Raw genomic sequence first — 24,662 nt, forward strand, 5'->3', positions numbered from 1 at the left:
TTAAAAGCATATGGTGTGAGGTAGAGGTGTGTGAGCAAGACAGGATATTTAGTGGGGTGCTGCTACAAGCCAAGGAGCACAGAGGGCAGGGAGCAGGAGATGTTTAGGCAGTTGAGCTTGGCAAGTGTAAGAAGAATGATTGTTATGGGAGATTTTAACTACAGCAGTATAAGCTGGGAAGAGATGAAGGAAAGACATATACTGCCATTTTTTTGGATTATGCAAAGGCATTTGACAGAGTACCACATGATAAGCTGATATTTAAGTTACAGAAGGGTTTAGATGTCTGGTTAGTCAACTGGATTCAGGTTTGGCTGTCTGATAGGTATCAGAGAGTTGTTTATTGTGGGGCAATATCAAGGAAGCAGAAAGTTACAAGTGAGGTTCCACAGGGCTCAGTACAGGGACCTGTATTTAAACACGTGGATAGGGTTATGTGTTCGTCACACATGTTGAAATGATTTAAATGGTATTGATGCGAACACAGATTGATAAGAAAATAACTATTTATTAACTTAAAAGCTAATACGCGTGGATAGGCTTATGTGTTCGTCAGACGTGTTGTAATAGATTTCACGGTAAGATATGAACACAGATGGATAAGAAAATAACTATTTATTAAGTTAAAAGCTAATATTTCGCTGGTATTATATCCAGCATCTTCAGAGCACACAACACAAAGTTTATTACAAATGCAAGACAACCACAATCCGGTGTAACAGTGGGGCTAATACAAGTAACTACAGCGTGCAACACAAGACTAAAGTCCTAATATGGTGCCATCTAGGTTTAAAAAAAATAAATAAATAAATAAAGTTCAAAGTTTTGAAATAGTAGTCCAAATGATAGTCTTAGAAAGTTTGAAAAAATAAAATAAAATAAAAGTAATAAATATTAATTTGGTCTTAGGATGACTATTTATACAGCCATACTTGTTAAGGTTTGGAGTATGTTTTAAGGCTTCTGTTGATTCCAGGAACAACCTGTCTGACTTGTAGAAGCGTATGTGCAGTACTTTTGTTTTTTTCCAATTGATCCTGTGTGCAGGGGTATCCAAAGCATGGTCTGCCAGACCCAACTTGCTATAGTGAAAGTGCCGGATATATTTTTGTGTTCACTGAGGCAGATGTCCACAGTTCTTCCTGTCTGTCTGTAGTAGGCTCGATGACAAGAACAGGGTACTTCATAGACTCCTGGATGTGATAAAGGAGTGAATATGTCCTTAGGTGAAAGGATGAGAGTTGCCAATTTCACATAAGGTTTAAATACAGTGTGCAGTTGGTGTTTGTTAAGCACCCTAGATATCTTTTCAGATGTGCCTTTGATGTACAGGATGGTGATAGTTTTGTTGTAGTCTTCTGTGGTAGATAGTGAGGAGGATTTCTGGGTAGCATTTAGTATTTTATCTATCTTATGGGGATTATAGCCATTGGTTAGGAAGGTGTGGCACAGGTGAGAAAGTTCAGCAGTGAGAGCAATGTCATTGGAACAGATTGCTCTAGCTCTATGGGTTAGTGTTTTTAAGATACCATATTGTTGAGAAGGGTGATGGTGTGATTGTTTGTGTAAATATCTCCCTGTGTGTGTGGATTTGTTTTCTATAAAGCGAAAATGATAAGGAACCTTCTGGAAGACGTGTGATCAGTGTGTCCAGGAAGGGCAGGCAGTCATTGGCTTCTAGTTCCATTTTAAAGTGGATTTTAGTGTGCTGGCTATTTAGATGCACTAAAAATGTATTCAATGTGTCTGGGCCATGTGGCCAAATAGCGAACACATCATCAACATAGCATAGCCAGAGACTAGGTTTGAGAGTGGCTGTGTTGATAGCTAGCTTTTCCAGATGTTCTATGTAGAAGTTGGCTAGGGGGGGGGGGGGGGATCCCATAGCTGTTCCATTTAATTGTTTGTATATTTTCCCTTTCCATGAAAAATAACCTGCCTGTACTATGAATTTAAATAGCTGAAATTTATCAGGGGGAAATTGTGAATTTAGTAAGTTTCCTTTTCAAGGACTACTATATTTTTTTCAAAACTTTGGACTACTGTTTTTTTTTCTTCTTTTAAACTTAGATGGCGCCATATTAGGACTTTAGTCTTGTGTTGCACGCTGCAATTACTTATATTACTACCCCCCCCCCCCCACTGTTACACTGGATTGTGGTTGCCTTGCATTTGTAACAAACTTTTTTCATGTGCAGCGAAATATTAGCTTTTAAGTTAATAAATAGGTATTTTCGTATCAATCTGTGTTCACATCAATACCATTTAAATCCAATTCAACAGGGACCTGTATTGTTTAATCTTTATATCAATGACATTGTCAATGGGTTGCAAGAGGATATTCAGTTGTTTGCAGATGATGTGAAGTTGGAAAGGGTTATCAGTAATAGTGGAGATGCAGCAGCTGTGCAAAAGGATTTGAATAAACTAGACAGATGGGCAAATGAATGGGGGTATCCGTTTAATGCAGCAAAATGCAAAGTCTTGACGTTTGGGATACATCGATGGGAGGCTGCATACTCAATTGGAGAAGCTGTACTGGAGGAAGTAGGGGAGACAAGTGATCTGGTGGTGATGATTCATAGAAAACTGAAATTTAGGCAGTATATTGCAAAGGTGGTGAAGGTAACCCAGAGGATTGCTGCAATAATGAGAAGAACGCTGACCCGCAGAGATAAAAGAGTTATAATTCTGTTGTATAAGATCCTGATCAGAGTACACTTAGACTATTTTTCTAAAATTTGGTCCCCGGGATTTGAAGGGGAAAAAATTCACTGTGGAAAGGGTACAAAGGCAGATAATAAAAAGATGGTTTCAGGACTGTACAATGTTAGTTATGAGGAACGGCTGAGGGAATGTGGACTGCAGAGTTTGGTAGATAGAAGGAGAAGTGATATGATTGAGACTTAAACTGTTGAGAGGCAGTTACAGGGTGGACACTGGGGAGTTCTTTTGCTTGGTGGAACAGCAGGAAGGAGCGATGACAAGGGGTCATCCCTGGAAGTTATGGAAGGAATCTGTGAGCAAGAGGGTCAGTGGTGGTTTCTTTGCATGGAGGGTGGTTAAACCATGGAATGCATTGCCTCAGAGTGATGAGAGAGCAAGAACAGTTAATGAGTGGTATGATAGACTTTGTGTTTCCTAGCAAGGACCTCCCATGATGAGTCTCTTGATTCCATGGAGGCCTGAATAATAATCATCATCAGCTTCCTCACATTAGGACTGCAACAGTTACCATCATTTCACATAAAACATATTAATCACAGTAACACTCTCTAAGAAAACAGAAACAAAGTTTAAAAAATCAGATAACGGCTTTTATTTCTATGTATTTACCCTCGAGGGGTGTACCGAAGGTGTAATAATAATAATAATAATAAACACTGTTATTGACACTAATCAATACACTGGCAGATTTTTAATGTCCAGTTTCTAGGTCAACAGCTCTTTTTTCAGTGCAACCACAATACTACTAGCATCACACTTTTCTAGAACCACCATGCTCAGAAATGTATGTATAATTCTCTTGAATTTCTTGCTATAATAAATAATGGCAATTCCTAAAATCTTATTCACTGTCATATCATTCGATTCATCTATTAGCAAGCTGAAATTTCGATCTCCAATATCTGCAATTACATCTTCTTCAAAATGCTCACTTAGAATAATTGCAGAGCACTTGGTTCAGAGCATTTTTACCTTGGGCATAATTTGACTGTCTGGGATGATATTTTTACAAAGATCTACTAGATGATCACAACTGTTTTCGATGATGAGTGACAACAAAGAAATAATGCCAAGCTGCCTTCAAAGTTCGCTGCCTCATCCGACTTATTCACAAGCATATTTGTAATAGGAAGAGCCTTCTGTTTGTAATAGGAAGAGCCAACTGTTTTCGATGATGAGTGACAACAAAGAAATAATGCCAAGCTGCCTTCAAAGTTCGCTGCCTCATCAGACTTATTCACAAGCATATTTGTAATAGGAAGAGCCTTCTGCAGCAAGATGTTTCTTAGTTTCACTATGCTTTACAAGCTGATAATATTTAGCAGCTATATTTCATCTGCAAAACTTAGTGGGCTTTTGTAGCATCACCAGGGACGTCACACAGCCATTTACCCACTTGCAATCACTCCTGCCTAAATTTTCGCTTGTAAGCTTTATTTGTCTCTTTGCTCATTTTTGAAGAAGACTATGCAACTCTTTACTGCAAAAAATTACAATCAGTCCCTGAAAACTTCCCACTCGCTATCATAACTACCAACCAGAACACTGTGCAGCAGACTAACTTGTTGTGGTGCTATCAACTTCAAGGTGGCAAAACAGCAGACTGTTGGGCCAAGTGATTGACTGATTATCGCACGGTTGAAACATGTACAATACTTGCACCAAACGTACAATACAATTTTTTATGAAATGTAAATATATGGGAAACTTTTAAAACATTTTTTTTCAAAGTAGGTTATAGAAACAACTAAAAAGAGCTGAAACAGGTTCTGAAGGAGTTAGATTTGGAGCTAGGTGCTAGATTAAAATTCTGAGCAAGGGAAGAAAAAAATGAGCTAGATCTAGCTCCAAAAAAGCTAAATTGCCAACATTGATGTAGGACCTTCTTTCGCTGCAATGACTGCAGCAATCCTATGGGGCATATTTTCCACAAGCATATGATAGATATGCTATGAAGTCCTGGACTGTTGTGGGGAGGACATCCTGTGACCTAACCTAATGCTCCAGTTTGTTGCACAGTGTTCAATAGGATTGAGATCAGAGCTCTGTGGAGGCCAGTCAAATCTGGTGACATTCATGGCCACAAACTATGCAGTTCAGCAGTAGCCTTATGACCTGGTGCATTGTCTTGCTGAAAGAGAAAATGGTCAGTTCTGAAGAAATGCCAGAAAGGAGGAAGTATTGCATTGTCCAGAATGATCGTATACCTATCGGAGTTCAATGCTTGTGGCGCCAGAAACAGAAGTCTGAGGCCAAACCAATAAAAAACAGGACCATATCATCACACTGCCACCTCTGAATTTCATAGCTGGGGTTACACGCCCTGCTAAGAGATGTTCACAGAGCATCTGCCACACCTGTCCATCTGCTTGGCAAAGGAGTGAGATTTGTCACCCCATAACACAGCTTTCCCAGCTTTCATGTCCTACAGAACATGCTCTTTTGAATATTGCAGTTCTACCATGGAAACCCATTCTCTGAACCTTGGTTCTGAATTTTTGTGCAGATTCATGTTCTGGTTGATGCCCGAAACTCCACATTCAATGTATCAGCCAACGAATAGCGGTTTTTTCATATCATCCTTTGTAGCACTCACTGAATGTTACCTCTATGGTAACATTCAGTGAGTGTGGTGAGGTGTCCACTGCAGGTAGCACTTGCAACTGTCTCTCTACACTTCCCTTTCAGTATGGTATCACTGATTGTTGACCTGGGATGCACCAATACGTCAATAATTTGCCAAACAGATAGAGCTGCAGCATGGCATCCTATCACAATGCCTCTTTCAAACTCAGTCGGCTTCCTTCTTGCAGCCATTTCACCCAGACATGCAGTGACTTGGGAGCATCATATTCCTTCAATTTATACTGGCCACAAATACTTGACTCGTTACATAGCACAATACACTTTGCCCATTGACACTTTTGAAAACTATGAAAACATACAAATACATAAAAAATAAGTATTTACATGTTTTTCTTTTCCCCTCCAGATGGGGCATTATTTTCTGAGAGTGAAATATCGGATAGATAGATAAATTCATGATAAGAAAAAATATATATCCAGTATTATTAATTCATATGATTAGAAAAAGGTTCCTTTTGAATTATCTACTGAAGTCACACAGGCTGGCACCACACAACCAAACCTATATGAAAAAAACACACGCACACAGAGTCCTTCAGATTTCTACTTTTTTTCTTAGCAAGATTGTTCTTTTCTTCCAACTCATCTTGTATGCAGTTGCTAAACACAGTCCATACTTAAAAAGATATTAACATCCTGCATACCTGATATGTCATCAATGAACTCCACCAATGAACTCGCGACCTAAGCGTATCAATGGTATATGACTCAATCGAGGCTGAAAACACAAAATTTAATGTCGTTATTCTGAACTGTCCAATGGAAAGTGACGAATCACTAAAAGATGACATAAGCAAATTAGCAGGAGAATGCAACTTTGATTCTAAAAATATACTCAGCTGCCACTGTTTTGTACCTATAAATGAAAGAAAGGATGAACTGAACTTTCTACACCTCGTGGAGGTGACATTTGACACACCGACAAGCACATCTAAACCAATAACAGCAATTAATGACAACTTCAAGGACACCAGCCACTCAGTTGCACACATGTACTGGATCTGACCTAACTTTTGCCCAGAGAGAAAGTGAGAATCTCAACTTCAAAAACAACTTGAAGGAAAATGCCGGTGGCGTTTACGCATATACCTCCTCTGACATAACGTGCCAGAGAGCACCCAAGATAGAAACGCCCAACTTTGATCTTATTTGGTTGAAAATCCCCATTCCCGACTGAGTTAAACTGATTGGCTATCTCTATTGCTCCCCTAATGTTACACCAACCACTGAGCTCTTTAATTCCCTCTCCTTTAAACTTAAAAATTTATTTTCTCCAGTCCCATTTCCCTAACTGCAAAACCATCCTCCTAGGAGATTTTTATGTCACCAACACCAACTTGGCTTTTCTCCTCCAGTTGTGCAGATCTAGCAGGAAGAGATGCTGAAATATTTACCATCACCAATGACCTTACACAAATTGTTCATATGCCAACCAGAATAACAGATAACCCGAACCACTCCTCATACACCCTAGATCTCTTCCACACCAATGACCTTTCCAAATACACAGTGAATCCCTAAGTAATTCTGACCACAATCTAGTGCTCAATTCCTTGCAAGTGGGTCATCTCTGTGACTTCTATGCCTCATTCCCATGGTTGGATTACTGTTTCCAACCCAAACATATGCACTGAACGTATCACCTAAGTAATCCTTACTGGCATAGAAACATACATTCCCCACACTGCTCTGAACCCCCCCCACCAACTAAACCCTAGTTCTCCAAGAGATGCTGCCAAGGCTGTACAAATAAAAAATCAAGCATATCTCAGCTGGCTTATATCAAGAACTCCACCCTCCTTTAGTGCTTATATTCAAGCCAGAAACAGCTGCAAGAAAACTAGAAATGTTTCAAAAAAGAGTTTGAAAGAGCAAAAAGCAGGAAACCTGCAGCCTGTCCAAAAGGTAGCTGAGCCTAATGGTCTCTTGCCAAAGCAATTGGTCATAATGTTTGCACAACACTATAACCACCCCATCCCTCTATTGCAACCCACAGAAAATGCCAGGCTTCCCACTTTGCTCCAATGCACACATAACAACTGTAAATGCCCCTAACCATTCCAAATGACCAATATACAATGCCCCTTATATACTTTCAGAAAGACTGTCAGAAAGAGATCAGCAAAATATTGTCCAAATTAGACATAAGAAAGTCTTCTGGCCCAGATGGCATTCCTTCCATTGTCCTGAATAGTTTGTGCACAAAAATTGACTGCTATCTTATGGTACATATACATATCCATTCTTACTCCACTGATATCTATCCCACAACCCGAAAATTGGCCTATATTCAATCCATTCCCAAGAAGGGTGAAAAATCACTGCCATCCGTGACATCAGTCCTGTTTGAAGTGATGGAGAGACCCATCAATTCCCAAATCAGATACTATCTGAAACTCACCCAGCTAATAAACAACAACTAGTATGGATTCCATTGGTGCCAATCAACAGAAGATTTACTCACTTATATCACCCCTCTTTGTCAAATGCCATGGAGAAGTTTGGTGAATTAAGTGGTCGCACTTGATATCTCCAGTGCTTCTGACCAAATCTGGCACAAAGCCTTAAGGTCAACTGAAGCAGTTCATTGATATATAGAAGGAAGAGGGTTGGTGAGAGGATAGAACCTTGTGGAACCCCAGCATTAGTTGAATGGTGAGAGAATAAGGAATCCATTACCACCTTTCTGCGTGGATGCACATTATGTGTGATGGTCAAGGATTCCTTATCCTCTCACCATTCAACTAATGCTGGGGTTCCACAAGGTTCTATCCTCTCACCAACCCTCTTCCTTCTATATATCAATGAACTGCTTCAGTTGACCTTAAACACCCAATACACAGTTTTGCAGGCAACAGCACATTGCACTCTTTCCTTTCATTTGATAAACCTTATTCTGCACAACAAACATCAACCTGCAGAACATCAACCACCACTGTCTGCAATTCTGATCTCCAACCCATCCTCCAATGGGGGTCAGATAATCTTGTCAAATTCAATGCTAGTAAAACCCAGTTCTATCTTATTTCTCATAAAAAAAGAACCATTTGTTCCCAGTATTATGTTTAACAGCACTCAAATTTCCTGACAAGATGAGATTTCTCTTCTTGGAATCACCCTGACATCAAGCCTTTCCTAGTATAAATACATCGTAACTATTGCATCCACAGCTTCTAAAAAATTAGGGTTTCTCTTTCACTCAAGATGTTACATCACCTCTGAACAGCTGTTAACCTTATACAAATCACAAATGTGCCCAGCTATTGAATACTGCTCTCATTTTTGAAATTGGGCCCCTAAGAGCTCCCGTAAAATGCTTGACTCAATACAGAGGAGGGCAATTAGATTTATTAATAACTCATCTCTTATGAACTCATTCCTCCCACTTTTGCACAGGTATTTGGTTTCTGCAATATGTGTATTCTACAAATATTTCCATGGCAGATGTTCATATGAAATAGCATCTATAATTCTCCCACTCAATACTAAGTCCATTAAAATAGCTGCCACCCAACATCCCTTCACAGTACACCTTCAAACCTACAAAATAGGTTTCTTTTCTTTCTCCTTCATCCCTGCTGTATTGTGGAACAGTCTTCTCCCTTAGGTATTTCCCAAGGAATACAATATACAGGCTTTTAAGTCAAATGTAAATAAGTTTCACCTTTCCTCACCCACTACCCATATGTGGTACTAATGTAATGTAGACTGATTAACAAACCTCTCATGTATGGGATCAACATTAAACTGAAAACTCCACTCACTTGCCTACTCTACTCAAGTCTTCCTGCACTACTCCATGTAGCTCTTCATAACTTAGCATCTGATGATGCTAAGTTATGAAGAGCAAACCTTTGAAAAGGTTTGCAAACCTTTTCAAATATCATTAAGATAATTTCTCGGAAAAAGACAGTAGCTCATTTCCAGACACCTAGTCCCCAATCCAGTGCACTAATCTACTATTAAAGGCCTTTTCAAACACTTGAAACCCACAGAACAAGTTTATAAATTACAGATACCAACAAACTATATACTTGGTTTAATCCTTTATTCAAGTGTAAGCAAACAAAGTTTGTGCCTGTTATACTTCCTGAAATATATCCTAAAAATACTTCAGGTGCAAACAAAGTTTGTACCTGAAGTACCTCTAATCCAGAGTATTATAATAATAAGGTGTTACACCTTTTGGCAACTAGTATATGAAAATATGACTTCTGCATTACTTCAACCTTAGTATCACCTCTGGGTCTGACTCCCATTGATGAGATTTCAATAAAGGTCAAAACTGGTCTGGGTGGTGACCCTTCCCATAATGCATAGCATTATACATCTCCACAAGGATATGTGCTTTGAATTATGGGATACTAAGACAAGTGATGTGAAGTCACACCACCTTTACCACGAGTTGCCCAGTCCTGAAAATACTTCAGGTGCAAACTTTGTTTGCTTATACTTGGATAAAAGATTAAACCAAGTACGTAATTTATAGTATAACCAAGTGGAAAAACTTTCAACAACAGAACAAGTTTGCCACCACCTTCATCCCTGCTACAGTGGAACAAGCTTTGCCCTGATGTGTTTCCCAAGGAATGCAATATACAGGCTTTCGAATCAAATATAAACAAGTTTCTCCTTTCCCAACCCATACATGGCACAAACCTATATAGGGTGATTAACCACCCTCTCATGTATGGGCTCAACATAAAAAAAAAATAAGACTTGTAACCACAGTTTTCCAATTCTGATTTGAAAGTTTCCCTGCATAGCCTGTAGTACTTGTTTATTACTAAAAAAAAGTCTACTGTGCTAAAATATTCACTCAACACCCTCTAACTCTTAAGTAGGTATACATTACCTGCCAATAATTGTTCAGACAGCCCTGTTATTTGACGTTATGGAACATTCCAGGTTTTTAATAACATAAAAACCGGATGTATACAGATAATAGAAAGCAGTATTTCATCGTAGTAGTTGAATACAGGAAATGTGTTGGTATGGCAACAGGACGTGAACTCGGTGACTTAGGTGTCATCATGAGCTGTGCCACTGCGCTCAACTGGAGCATCTAAAATTTGTTCAATTACATCGGCTGGCGATGTGATCAATAAATGGAGATGTTCTGGCATCAATTACTGCAGGAAAACACCGAAGGTGGCCGCTGTAAATGACTGACAGGGACAGGAGGGTGTTAAAACAGGTGGCACACAAACACTGGCTAGAATTGGCACAGACCTTCGTGATGAATTCATGAACACCATGGTGAACTAATACTGTACAAAAAGAACTCCATTTACTGGGTTTCCATAGAAGAGCAGCTGCATACAAGCCAAATATTACAACAATGAACAAGGTGGTTCATCTGGCCTGGTGCAAAGAGCATGTGAACTGGACAACTGACCACTGGAAAATGGTACTCTGGAGCGATGAATCAAGGCCCACCTGTTTCCAGTCTGATAGCAGGGTGGGGATGTGGAGGCAGCCTGGTGAATGTTTGTTACTACAGTTGTCTGTGGTTCCATAAAGGCAGCTTAGTACCTTGATATTCTGGATAATCAGGTGCTGACTACACTGTGAAGTTTTTATGGAATGGACCCATGGTACTTTCAAGATGGCAATGACCCATGCCAAAAAGCTGCAGCTATTATGGAATTTTATAAAAAGATGGGTGTTAACAGACTGTCCTGGCTTGTGCAGAGTCCTGACCTCAGCTCCATCGACCATGGAAAAAATTGGAGTAGTGATTGAGGTCCAGAGCAGCATGTCCTCGATCTCACTGAACTCAGTACTGCTTTGATGAAGGAATAGAAACAAATTCCACCTGATGTCAGCCATACATCAGTGGAAAACCTCCCTCAAAGGGTGCAGGTGATCAAAGCCAAAGGTGGACATACCAGATATAAGGATTCGACTGTTGGTATCAACTACAAATTGCTAGAAAGTCCGGACAATTATTGGTAGATAATGTACAGTTGTAATGTAGTATTGGAGTAAGCTTATTTTCACAAATCCCAATTATAAATCAGTTTACTGTAATTATATAATCGTACATTTTAAATGATGAAAAGGTTTTTTTACTCTTATTAGAAACATCATGATCTTGCAAAGATGAGTCAGAGACCAGATTGCATTACTGACATGACATCATAAAAGGTTCTAGGTGTTTTTGACTGAAAGCTTGTTATGCATGCCACATTGCTTAGATATAGACTCTTCATAAAGAAGTGGTAATAACTGCTTTAATATCAGTACATGAGCCATCAAATTTATAAAAATTTAAAGAGAGCGCTTAAACTTATGTGAAGTAAATTTATTAGCTGTAAAATTCTTGCCTAAGTATCAAAGGCATTTTCAGTGTGGTAACAACAAAGGAAGACGCAATAAAATACAATAAAATAATCAGTTTTAAAAAAGAACAAGTCTGGAATAAGTAAGACAAAACACGGATACACAACCTGTTGGTTGGGGAGTGTGTATATTCTCCAATATCCAACCAAGCCAGCAAAAAATGATGGGATATATATATATACACAAAATCACTTGAGTAACAGCTCTACTTGCTTTCTAAAGAAAGGTGGATTCTAAAATATTTAAACACTTGAGGTGCCTTTTTAATACAGTCTATTGTAAATCAATAAATCATTTACTGACTTAAAACACATCATAAAACCGAATAAAAATGAAATGTAAAGGATTTGTGTCATTATTACTAATATTGTTAAACAAAAATTAGATAAGAAAATGAAAAACTCCAGTAGTGAGTCTTCTTCCAGATATTTCTGAGGAGACACTCATTCTTTATGTGAGATGCATAGATAAAAAATTGGAAAAAAGGCAATTTGTTTACATAATTCCTCTTCAAAACTCAGTCACAGTGTACTTTGATAGATAGAGAAGTGAAATGAACAAACTTACGTAATTGGTTAACAGGCATTGAAACTGAAGTAGCACTCAGCATGCTGAAAAAACAAGTAGTGAAATTCAAGAGAAACATCCCACTTTTAACAAATTATTACATATAATATAATGAGAAACCCAATCTCATATTACATCGGTGGGATTATGTTAAGTTCAAAATAGTGAAGAAAAGAGAGTGACAGTTGATTAGAAACATAATACATTCTGGAAGATGAATTTTTGAGGAGAAATATATTGTAAGATCCCCACCTTTTTTTAAATTTTTTATTAATTTAGAAGGCAGGATACGATCATTAAGAGGGGGATCAAAGTGTTTTCCTGAATTAATGGATAAATTTCATTTTAAAGAATACTCAGCTGAAAATGTGGATATAGCTGTTGAGAAGGGATAGTATATGAGGGTGGTCTGAAATGTTCTCGGCCTAACATTGAAAAAACAAATTTATAATTTCATATTGCAGCGTAACTTTCATAATTTCAGCTGCAATCGACTCTTGATTCGAAGAAAAACACTGACCAGTGAGGAAGGGTTTTAGTTTTGAGAAGTCACAGGCAGCCAAATCTGAGAAATAGGGTGGATTTTCCAACAATTCATAGTGCAGATCCCTTATTTTTGCCATTGCCAAAACACCTTTGTGGGCAAGTGCGGTGTCCTGATGAAAGTTTATTTTTTTCCTTCTGCAAACTGGGTCTTTCCTCACAAATTTTTTCGTCTAGTCTCGTTAAAAGATCAGAATAATATTCCCCGTCATTGTTTTACCCTTTTCATGATAATTAATAAACAAAATGCCTTTAGCATTTTGGGGTGCTTAAGGGTCAAAGTTGTATAACTGAGAGGAGACCTCCACATAGCCTTTAAAGGAATGCGGAGAACCAACCAAGGCTTCTGACCTAATCCAATCCTCACCTTCTCGTGATGGACCCTGTTGGGTATCACCCAGGATACTGAAAGGACGAGGATGGGCTGGCAATTTTGGATTTAGCTAACCAAATTGTATTCTTATTGACTTAAACCAAAAAACCAAAATACAAAATGATGGTACAACATGACAAAATTTCATGCTGGCTGCAGCATAGCCCAGTTAAACAAGGCCCCTACTGTTTTTGCCAGGGAACCAGGGCAGACAGTGAAAAGTCAGCTACTGGAACAAATCTGAAAACACGCCCCAACTTAACATCACTAGAGTTAAAGATCAATATTATCAACATAAGACTGAATGACAAAGAAATGGAGCTAGCTGAGGAATTAGATAAATACCAGATCGACATAATAGGGGTGACTGAAACAAAAAAGACAAAAACTGGTGAGATCTTTCTGAGCAATAAATACAAAATGTAACATATTCAGGCAATGACAATTAAGGAAAAGAAGGAGTAGCAATAATATTCAACACTAAATACGAGGCTAATCTTCTTGAATAGTAAGCAGTCTCAAGTAGAGTGATGTGGGCATATATCAGAATGGGGAACTGGATAATGAAACTTATTTGTGTGTATGGTCCCACAGAAGGTTCTACTAAGGTAGAAGTGGAGAAATTTTTTGAGGCTTTAGAGAAAGCAACTGACACAACAAAAAAGGAAAAGTTGGTCCTTGTTGGGGATCTAAATAGGAGAGTAGGAAATGATTATAAGACATACAAAAATATTTTGGGAAAATTTGGAGAAAAGAGCAAAGCTAATAATAATGGCTATTCCTTGTTTGGATTTCTGCTCAGGACATGGACTGGTTATTACTAACACCATGTTCCAACATAAAAATGTGCAAAAATTCACATGGAGAGAAAAAGCAAGGAACAAGAAAAGTCTCATTGACAATTTTATTGTTGAGAGTGATGTTTTCTCTCTGGTGCAGGACATCAGAGTGTACAGAGGATTTGAAATTGGAAGTGATCACTATTTAGTCTTGAGCAGGATAACATTGAATTTCATACTGAAAAGAAGAACATTTAAGAAAGTTTTAAAGAGAATAAAAGTTGAACAGCTCTCAAATGTGAACTGTAGACTAAAATACACAAATATTATTTAAGAAAAAATGAAAGCATTTGAGAACAGGAATCAAACCTTGGAGATTCAGTGGCAAGCCGTGAAGAAAACACTGATCGATTCAGCCAGAGGTATGAGTGTCAGCAAGGATAGAAAAATCAGAACTTCATGGTGGACACAGGATGTTAAAAAGGGAGTGAAGGAAAAGAAGAAAGCATATCAAAAGTTCCTGTCAAATAAGTCAGCTTGTGCTCTTAGAGAATACAGACACAAATGCAAGAATGCTAAACACTGTGTAAAACTAGCTAAACAAAAGTCATGGGAGGACTTTGGAAAGAACACATAAAATAAATATCAAGAAGGTGGCAAAATATTCTGGAGGTTGTTGAACAAGCTTAGAAATGGAGGAAAGAGTGCTGTAAAAGGAATTAGAGATGATAAAGGTGACATGAAAACGGGAGAAAAAGATATCGTTGAAGTATGGAGTAATTACTTCGAAAAATTGCTAAATGACACAAGCAGTGATAGCACAGTGGTAAGAAACACTCAACAGGCATACAGTCAGGAATACATATCCATATATGAATGAAGTAGAAAAAGCTATCAAAGCCTTGAAATGTGGAAAGGCAGCAGGAGTAGATGATATTCAACCAGAAATGCTGAAGTAGGATGGTATAAAAGTCTTATAGTGGCTGCACTGCATAGTTCAGAAGTACTGGACAGAAGGACAAATTCTCGACGATTGGAGTAGAGCTCTCATAGTACCCATATATATAAAAAGGGAAATAAAACTGAATGTGAAAATTACAGAGGTATTTCCCTACTGAGTATGCCTGGTAAGATTTATGCAAGTATACTTGAGAAACGGTTGAGAAGAATTGTGGAAGAAAAGCTTGGTGAAGAACAAGCTGGATTCAGGCCAAATAGAGGCTGTCAGGATCAGATCTTCACTTTATGACAAATAGCTGAAAAAGCATCGGATTTTAACAAAGATCTGTATTTAACATTTGTCGATTTGGAAAAGGCATATGACAAGGTGCCAAGAGAGAAGCTATTCAATACGCTACAGTTATATGGTGTCAATGGGGCATTATATCAAGCAATAGTTAATTTTTATTTGAGTTGTAAGTCAGCAGTTAGAATTGAAGGAAGTACAGGAAGAGGGTTTAATGTTAAATCTGGTGTGAGACAAGGATGTACATTATCCCCTCTGTTATTCATTATCTATATGGATCACATTATGAAGGAAAGTGGTATTAAACCTGATATCAAAATTGGAGATGTTAATATCAGCTTTGTGCTTTATGCGGATGATGTTATACTTCTAAATAAATCCGCTACAAGTCTGCAAGATTCCCTGACTAAATGGAATAACTGTGTTAACGGATATGGTATGAAGGTCAGCCATAAAAAGACAAAGACAATGAAAATAGGCAGAATCGTTGAAAATGTCAACTGCATTGCAAATTAAGAACCTCTGGAACAAGTAAAATATTTCAGCTACTTAGGCACGATTTTTAGTGAAGATGGTAAATTAAATATGTAAATAGACAACAGAATCAACAAAGATGGTATGGTTGGAAGTGAATTGAATAAATTCATATGGAATAAGAGAGAAATTATTCGGAATACTAAATTAGGTGTATACACGACAGTTTTAACTTATGGATCTGAGAGCTGGGTCAGAAGTAAAACTCTTGACCAAAGACTAGAGACTGCAGATATGAGAGTCCTGAGAAAGATTAGAGGTATGAACAGATGGCATCATATTAAAAACAAGGATATTAGGAAAGAACTTGACATTATCAGCATCCTGGAATGCGTTAGGAGACCTAATCTCAGGTGGTATGGTATGGTCACTTAAACAGAGTGGGCAAGGAAAGATTAGCAAAATAAGTGTTCTCTGACAGGTTGACAGGGAAATGACTCGGAGGAAGACCAAGATACAGGTGGATTGATACAGTAAAAAGTGCCTTAGAAGATAGAAATATAAGATCTGATAATGTTATAGTCTGTAACAGGCTGATTTGGAGAAAAATTGTAGATGTAAAGAAGTTAGTAATGATGTAAATTTTTCACGTAGTACTATCATATCCTGTACACCCCTTGAGGGTACATGGCAGGAATTTGATGATGATCATGAATGCCTTTAGCATCCCAAAACACCGATGCCATGACCTTTCCTGCTGATGAAACTGATTTTTTTTCCTTGGGAGCTGAACAACTGGCTTCTGTTCACTGCTTTGACTGATGTTTGGATTTTGGTGTGTAATGGTGAATCCAAGTCTCATCCATTGTAATAAATCGACGTACAAAATCAGTTTTATTTTTGTTAAAACTCTCCAAGCACTGTTCAGAGATTTTCATGCGAGTATGTTTTTGATCTGCTGCGAGCAAGCACGGCACCCATCTTGTGGAAAACTTTTTCATTTTCAATTTTCATGCAAAATATATCCTGTGTTCTTTTAAAATGCCTGTAGTCTCAGCAATTTTATGCACTTTGACTTGAAGGTCATCCAATTCCATATTGTGCACTCAATCAATGATTTCTGGTGTTGTGACATTTTTTGGACATCCTTCATGTGATTCATCTTGAAGGCCATGTTTGAACTCGGAAACCCACTTCTGTCGAAAACGAAGGAGAAGAGTGCCCATAAACCTTTATGAACTTGGAATGAATTTCTTTTGGCGTTAAACCTTCTTATACAAAGAATTTTGTAAGTGCATGATACTCAATTTTATCCATTTCAAGGGATACAGACAACACTTTTGTTTCAGACAGCTGTATAAAACAAACTACTTGATAGTTTGTTTTATACAGCTGTCTGAAGCAAAAGTGTATCAAAAGATAGAATGACTTGCAATTTCAAATGGATGCTTATGACAGATGTATCAACTTTGAAATAAAAAAAATCTTGCCGATAGTGTTGCCATCTGTCGTTAAGGCCGAGAATTTTTCAGACTACTCTCATAGTTTTTCCCAAGTGATGTAGAAATTTTTAAAATACATAGAGAAATAAAGTTATTCTTTATTACATTTTTTGGGCATCCTTCACATGGATTATCTTCAAGGCTGGTATGGCCACGTTTAAATTCAGCAGCCCATTTCTTAATTGTCAAAAATGAGGGAGAAGAGTGCCCATAAACTTTTTATGAATTTGGAATGAATTTTTTTTGGCGTTGAACCTTCTTTCACAAAGAATTTTATAACTGCATGATACTCAATTTTATCCATTTCAAGGGATACAGACAACACTTTTGCTTCAGACAGCTGTATAAAACAAAGTACTTGATAAAATGACTTGCAATTTTACGTGGATGCTTATGACAGATGTACCAACTTAGAAAAAAAAAATCTTCCTGATAGTGTTGCCCACTGATAATTTCCCCAAGTGATGGAGAATTTTTTTAAAATACATAGAGAAATAAAGTTATTCTGGTTAAATGTTTTAAACAAGAAAGACAAATTCTGGTGTGTGTAAGGATAGAGGAAAAAGGAAGTTTCTAGAAGAAATGACAGAACTTTAAAATTATCTATATAGATTTCCTAGTAACCAAAATAAAAAAACTATATGTTTCAAAAGGCACATTAAAAGAGAAATGTGATATTATGTGCAGAACTTCAAAAAAAGAAAAGGATTGCAGTAGTATATATATATTTCAATTGCAAGAAAAACAGGTATGAGCTAATTAACTAGAATAAAATAAATAACAGCTGTGCAAGAAAGAATTCAGAAGTGTTTATTGCCAATGGAGTTATCTGTGTTTTGTCTGCTTGTTCTTGTTTGTGATTCTGAGGAAAAGAGATTGGAAACAATTTTGTGAGATGTTTATATTTGCATTTTATACTATATACTTTGGGGTCTGCTTTCAGATATGTTATTTATAAGCCCTATTTTACCCTATTTCAGATATGTTATTTATAAACCCTATTTTACACACAGTTACATTCATGCATACAACAAAGAACAGTAATGATGTTTATTTTGTAAATGAAGACAGTGTAATTTTGTATTCCTCTAAATGTTTTGAGTTTTGTTCTATCAGTATGATTTTATTAACATTTCATCCTATTAACTATAACATATATTACCTATTGGTATATTCTGCAATTTATTAATTAGTTTTTCATTCGCCAGTATTTTGTAGCAAAATATCAGCTTATTTTTTAAGGCAATTCTGTGAGGAAAAAGAGGGAGAGAGTGAACCCTACACTTGTGTTGGAGATCTAATGTAGTTTTGTGCAATTTCAGGCCCTAAGGAGGAAAAAAAAAAAAAAAAGAGTAGTGTCAGTGGAGCACTGAAGGTATCTATGTTATGAAAGTGACATCTCGGTAGTAAGATAAATATTTGAAATTTTGCTTTCACAAGGTCAAACTTCTTTTAATAAATAAAAACAAACTAAACTCAATTATACACAAGTTTTTGGTTTTGAAGACAGAATTATGCTAAAATATTTATACTCATTCTTCATTTGTATCTGCCTATAGTTTCTTGGCCTTTGATGCAAACTGATTTTCACTTGAATTCTGGAGAATTTACACCTTATTAAATGGTACTGATTATGAAAATACCCATCAGAATAAAGGAGGCTTGTTAAGAAAGAATAAATTTTTTTTGTCTTTTTTCTTTTTCACAAGAGATGATCTTTATAGTGAATTATCAAGGAAAAAAGCTGCATTAAAAAGAATTCTGTTCCTTTGTTTTGTGCTCTTCTCTCTCTTCCAAACACACGTACACATCTACCTGCCGTTTAGTTGTTGCACTTTTAAAAAAAAAAAAGTAGAGCACTTCTATACTTCTCCCCTCCAACACTTTTACCTGGACTACTACAAATAAAGCTTTAAACTACAGTGAAACATATTTCTTTTTAATATAAGTATTTCTCCTCAAATGTGGAATAAAATCAGTCATCCACATCTTATGTTTATATGAAAATTCATCAGACAAAACATTTTTGAGCATATTGTGCACGATACAAGTAACGAAAGGTTTATATAATGCTATACTGAAGTAAAACATGAGCAAAAAAATTTTATGTAGTACAGCACAAAACAAATCGAAGTGCACATAAAACTAGTGTTACCTTCTTCATCTGAATAGGTAGGCGATTGAAGAGGAGAAGTCTGTGATTGTAAGGGTAATTTAGCCTCTTCAATTGGAGTTCTGACTTCATTCTGCGTTGCACATTCTGGTACTGCTACTGGCTCTATTAGAAGTGATTTAATGTATTCTGGAATTTCCTCTTCCACTAAAAAAAAAAAAAAAAAAAAAAAAAAAAAAAAAAAAAAAATCATGCAAAAGGATGGTTTTTTTTAAGAAATACAACAGTAAATTGTATATATAGGTGTTTTGTGATTGCCAGAAAAAAGCCTGAGGAAAGAACACTTTTGTTAGATGTATGGTTATCACACTTCGTGTTTCTCACTTCAACATTAACTACATATTATCATTTGAATAAGAGAAAAATACAATCTTATCTATGCTACACAGAAAGCAATGATTTTGTTCATAGCCATAAATTTAATAAATTTTGTTTAATCCTTTATCCAAGTGTGAGCAAACAAAGTTTGCGCCTGAAAGTATCTTCAGGACTGGGGTAAGGTGGTACAACACTAGGCCACTCCTTGCAAAGGTGGAGAAAGTTACCAAAACTCCTATCTCAGTATCTCCCATAATGCAAAACACATCTCCTTGTGGATATGTCTAATGTTATGCATTAAGGGAAGGGTCACAACCCAGACTAGTTTCGACTTTTATTGAGGTCTCTTCAGTGGGAGCCAGGCCCAAGTGGAGATACCAGGCAGAAGCATTAGCAGGTCATCTCTACCTATAGAAGTTGCCAAATGATGTGCCACCCTTTTTAATAAATTACTCTGGATTTAGAGAAAGATGTTGAAAGTTTATTTTTCACTTGGTTAGAGTATAATAAATTTAGTTTAATCCTTTATCCAAGAGTGAGCAAACAAAGTTTGCGCCTGAAAATATGTTGTACCACCTTACCCCAGTCCTGAAGATACTTTCGGGTGCAAACTTTGTTTGCTCACACTTGGATAAAGGATTAAATTTATTAAGTCTAACCAAGTGAAAAATAAACTTTCAACATCTTTCTCTAAATCCAGAGTAATTTAATAAAAAGGTGGCACACCGTTTGGCAGCTCCTATAGGAGGAGATGACCTTGCTAATGCTTCTGGCTGGTATCTCCACTTGGGCCTGGCTCCCACTGAAGAGACCTCAATAAAGGTTGAAACTAGTCTGGGTTGTGACCCTTCCCTTAATGCATAACATTAGACATATCTGCAAGGAGATGTGTTTTGCATTATGGGAGATACTGAAATAGGAGTGTTGGTAGCTTGCTCCACCTTTGCAAGGAGCCCCCTGGTGTTGTACCACCTTAGCCCAGTCCTGAAGATACTTTCAGGCGCAAACTTTATTTGCTCACACTTGGATAAAGGATTAAACTAAATTTATTATACTCTAACCAAGTGAAAAATAAACTTTCAGCCATAAATTTAATACTAGAGTTTAAAATATTCTCCCCCCCCCCATTTTCTACCATATATTGAAGGGCATTCAATGTGAAATCATTAAATTAAAAATGAAACTGAGGTTGCAAAATTTTGTATTTTGATGAAAGTGAGTTATACAGTTATCCATCCATCAGCGGTTCTAATAGGCACTTAAGCACCCATGACCTTCCAATTATTTTTGGACTTCTCAACTGTAATTTGAGGATAAGGTGGTTAGCCCTATGCCTCTCAGGGTGTCCTATACTTAGAGATGCATGAGTTCATGGGGATGGTTTGCCTGTTCTAGGGACGAAAAACCCAAGTTTCCGGGTGAATTTCCCCCCCCCCCCACTACCACCACCTCCGTATGAGACTTTCTAACTCACCTTTCCCTGAAAGATGGGAATTGAACTCAGGACTTTCTGACGAAAGGACTATGTCTATGCCAGGTCTGCACAACACGAAGCCTGCAATACTATTTATTTTGGCCATTCTGCCTGATTAAAATTAATTAATTATATGGGGAATATGAAATTAGACAATTTTTTCCTAGTGTTGAATTAAATTTTTACTTAAGCTCTGCATGTTTACGTTCATGCAATTAATGTCACATTCATGTTTCTTTCAACTCGACAATAAATTGCATTTGGAGTTATTCCCACGGTCATATTTAATAACAAATTATTACAATCGTCTTGAGGTTTTGTTAGCGCTAGTGTTGCTGCAGAGGAATTCAAAGTTACATCTCCGTGATAATGACTTGATGTCTATGAACGAGAATGAATCGTATTATACAAAGTTGGTCGTGCCTTGACTGGCTTTGACAATGTAGTGGTTGGTTATAGCTGGAGAGCAATACATTACATAACTGTTATCATAACCTGCATTATTGTGAGTTTTTTATCATTAGTTTTTTGTAATTAATATTGTCAATCTCGACACAATGAGCTTAAGTAAAAAGCATAAAATAGATTCGGAACAACGAGCATTTAACCCTCAGTGGACAAACAAATATTTTCTACGTTGTTTAAGGATAAAATAGTGTGCATTCTTTGCTGGGAATCTTTCGCTGTGCCAAAAGAGTACAATCTGAGAATCCTTAGCAGTGAGCAACAAGCCTTTAAAAAAAGTGACATCTACAAATGTAGTTGCCACAAAGGTAAGCTTAAAAATATCACAAGAAATAGTTTGTGCTGGCAAATCATTTACTGAGGGAGATTTGATAAAAAATTTTCTGATGATTGGCGTTTACAAATTGTGTCCTCATAAGAAAAATAATTTTGAAAATATAAGCGCAGGGTGGCTGATATTGCCGAGGATCTTAAAGATAACCTGCAAAAACCGGCTATGAATTTGTCTATTATTCGCTTGCTATGGATGAAAGAACTGATGTGACAGATACTGCACAGCTTTTAATTTATGTAAGAGGTGTGATTAAGAATTTTGAGGTGCAGGGGAGCTTGCTGGTTTGTGTTCAATGAAAGGAAGAACAACAGGAAAGGAGATCACAGAATATGTAAAGATGTGTGTAACAGAAAAACTATCTTTAAATTTCAAGAATTTATTAGCAGTTTGCACTGATGGTGCCCCATCAATGTGTGGAAAAAATGTCGGTGCTGTAACATTTATTGAGCAGCATGCAGGTAAACCATTGACAAAATTTCACTGCCTAATTCATCAGCAGTTGTTATGTTCAAAGGTTTTGCAGTTTGATCATGTGATTAAAGTAGTATTTGCTCTGGTCAACTATATTCGAGCTCAGGGTTTGAAACCCAGAACATTTCAGAAAGAAAATGATGCCAAGTACAGGGATCTACCATACCACACTGATGTACGTTGGTTGAGCAGCGGTAAAGTTTTGTCATGCTTAGTCGCTCTAAAAAATGAAATTTTTTAGAGTGACATTTTTGGAATCTCAGGAAGGCATGGAAAAATCACCAGAAATAATGGATGAAGAATGGAATCAAGATTTATTTTTCTTGTGTGACATTTTGGGTCACTTGAATGACCTTAACTTACAGTTTAAGGGAAAAAATAAGTTTGTTTTTCAGTTAATGTCTCTTATAAAGGCATTCAAAATGAAATTAAGTTTTGTTTGAAAATCAGTTTGCTAAGGGGGGGGGGGAGGAGGTATATCACATTTCTTAACTTGTCGACAGAATATTATTCAATGGTGGGTGGAAAATATAAGAAGCAGATATCATTTCTAAGTAAGGAGTTTCAGAAAAGAATGCCATTGAGTAATGAAGACAAAGTCCACATAAAAGTGATCGAAGATCATTTTGTGTCGAAGTAGGAAATCTACCTGTTGAACTCCAGATGGAAGTTACTGATCTCCAGTGTTCTGAAAACTATCGGATCAAGCATAAGAGAGTACTTTACAAGAGTTTTATTCTATTCTGGATCAGGATAAATTTAAAAGTTTGTTGGATACTGCCTACCAGGTATTTTGTATGTTTGGGAGCACATATACTTGTGAACAAACATTTTTGGTCATGAACTTGAACAAAACCAAACAGCGCTCATCTTTAATTGATATCAATTTAGAGGCCATATTAAGAATCGCCACTTCAAACATGACACCAAACTTTGATAAAATAGTGGCAACAAAGAAATGCAATGTGTCACATTGTGACATTCTGAATGTCATAATGTGACATTCAGTCACTGATATTTCACTGAGAATAAGTGCGATATTCTCAGTGAAATTATTAGTAAATTTTGTGTTTACGTGGTTTTTATTGAGAAATTTTGTAGCTATATCTGTTTGTAAATAATTTTGATTATAATTTTAATTGTAACTCTCTAAAAAAATTTAAATATGCATATTAATTAGTATTTACTGTAGACCTACTAACAAATTTACTTAAGTTTAGATGCAGTGGACTAGTCTAAGATTCAAGGTCCGAAGTGATCTGGCCCTTGGTCAGGTGATCCAAGTTGGGATTGGCCCTCAAACACAATCAAGTTGTGCAGGCCTGGTCTATACTAACTGAGCTATGGAAGCTCAGTTATATGGTTATCCTATCATAAATTTAGATGGAAGATTTTTTTTCTAGCATCATATGAATTATTGTAGGCCTTTTTTATTTGGTGGATCCACAGATTTTTTATAATTTCAGATGAATTTAAAAATAATCGCAGATTTATAGATTGTGAAGTTTTTTATTGCCATTTTTATTCTTAAGGTGTGTACTTTCCTGATTTCTTATTTGTATTTTCAGACATACTAATTTTTTTTTTTTTTTTTTCAAGATAGGCTGAATCCATAAGTCTGATTTTTTTGGGGGTTTCACTCATATGTGTAGTGGAATATGTAGGCCAAAAATCATCTTGATTGAATACATTTCCGCTATGAAAGAAAACTGCCTCAAAGTTTGCAAAAAATTAAATATGCCATGAAACATCTAATCAGTAATCTGTAATTCAATTTCAATGTAATTTATGTTATTGATGACAACACAGAATGATAAGAATAATTAACTTATTTGCTGATATTTCACTAGTATTATATTCAGCATCTACAGAGCATAAAAACAGTTTGTCAGTACACAAAAAAACAACAATTTGGTATAACAGTGGGACTAGTTTAAAAAAAATTGTAATGGACAACACTGTTTATTTTGGCATGGAAGTGATTTTTTTTCAAGTAGCTGAAATGTTTTACTTGTTCTATAGGTTCTCCATTCAGAATGTAGTTGATATTTTCAGTGCTTCTGCCTATTTTCATTGTCTTTGTCTTGTTATTGCTGACCTTCATACTATATCTGTTACAACAATTATTCAATTTAGTCAGGGAATCTTGCAGACTTGTAGCAGATTTATTTAGAAGTATAACATTGTCTGAATAAAGCAAAGAGCTGACATTAACGTCTCCAATT

General features: G+C 36.6%; 1 protein-coding gene across 4 annotated transcripts in view; it reads right to left on the bottom strand.

Moving 5' to 3' along the window:
- Window positions 1-24,662, bottom strand: part of LOC150106320 (protein hu-li tai shao-like) — a 469,862-nt gene that overhangs the window by 55,545 nt on the left and 389,655 nt on the right. For all 4 annotated transcript variants that reach the window (XM_090393077.1, XM_090393078.1, XM_090393076.1 and 1 more), the window contains exon 14: window positions 19,358-19,522. In XM_090393077.1, coding sequence (XP_090249203.1) covers window positions 19,358-19,522 — 165 coding nt within the window. The remainder of the gene's footprint in view (window positions 1-19,357; window positions 19,523-24,662) is intronic.

The sequence above is a fragment of the Typopeltis vanoorti genome, chromosome 5, assembly GCF_054136105.1.
Source record: "Typopeltis vanoorti isolate ZY-2024b chromosome 5, IOZ_Tvanoo_1.0, whole genome shotgun sequence".
Lineage (NCBI taxonomy): Eukaryota > Metazoa > Arthropoda > Arachnida > Uropygi > Thelyphonidae > Typopeltis > Typopeltis vanoorti.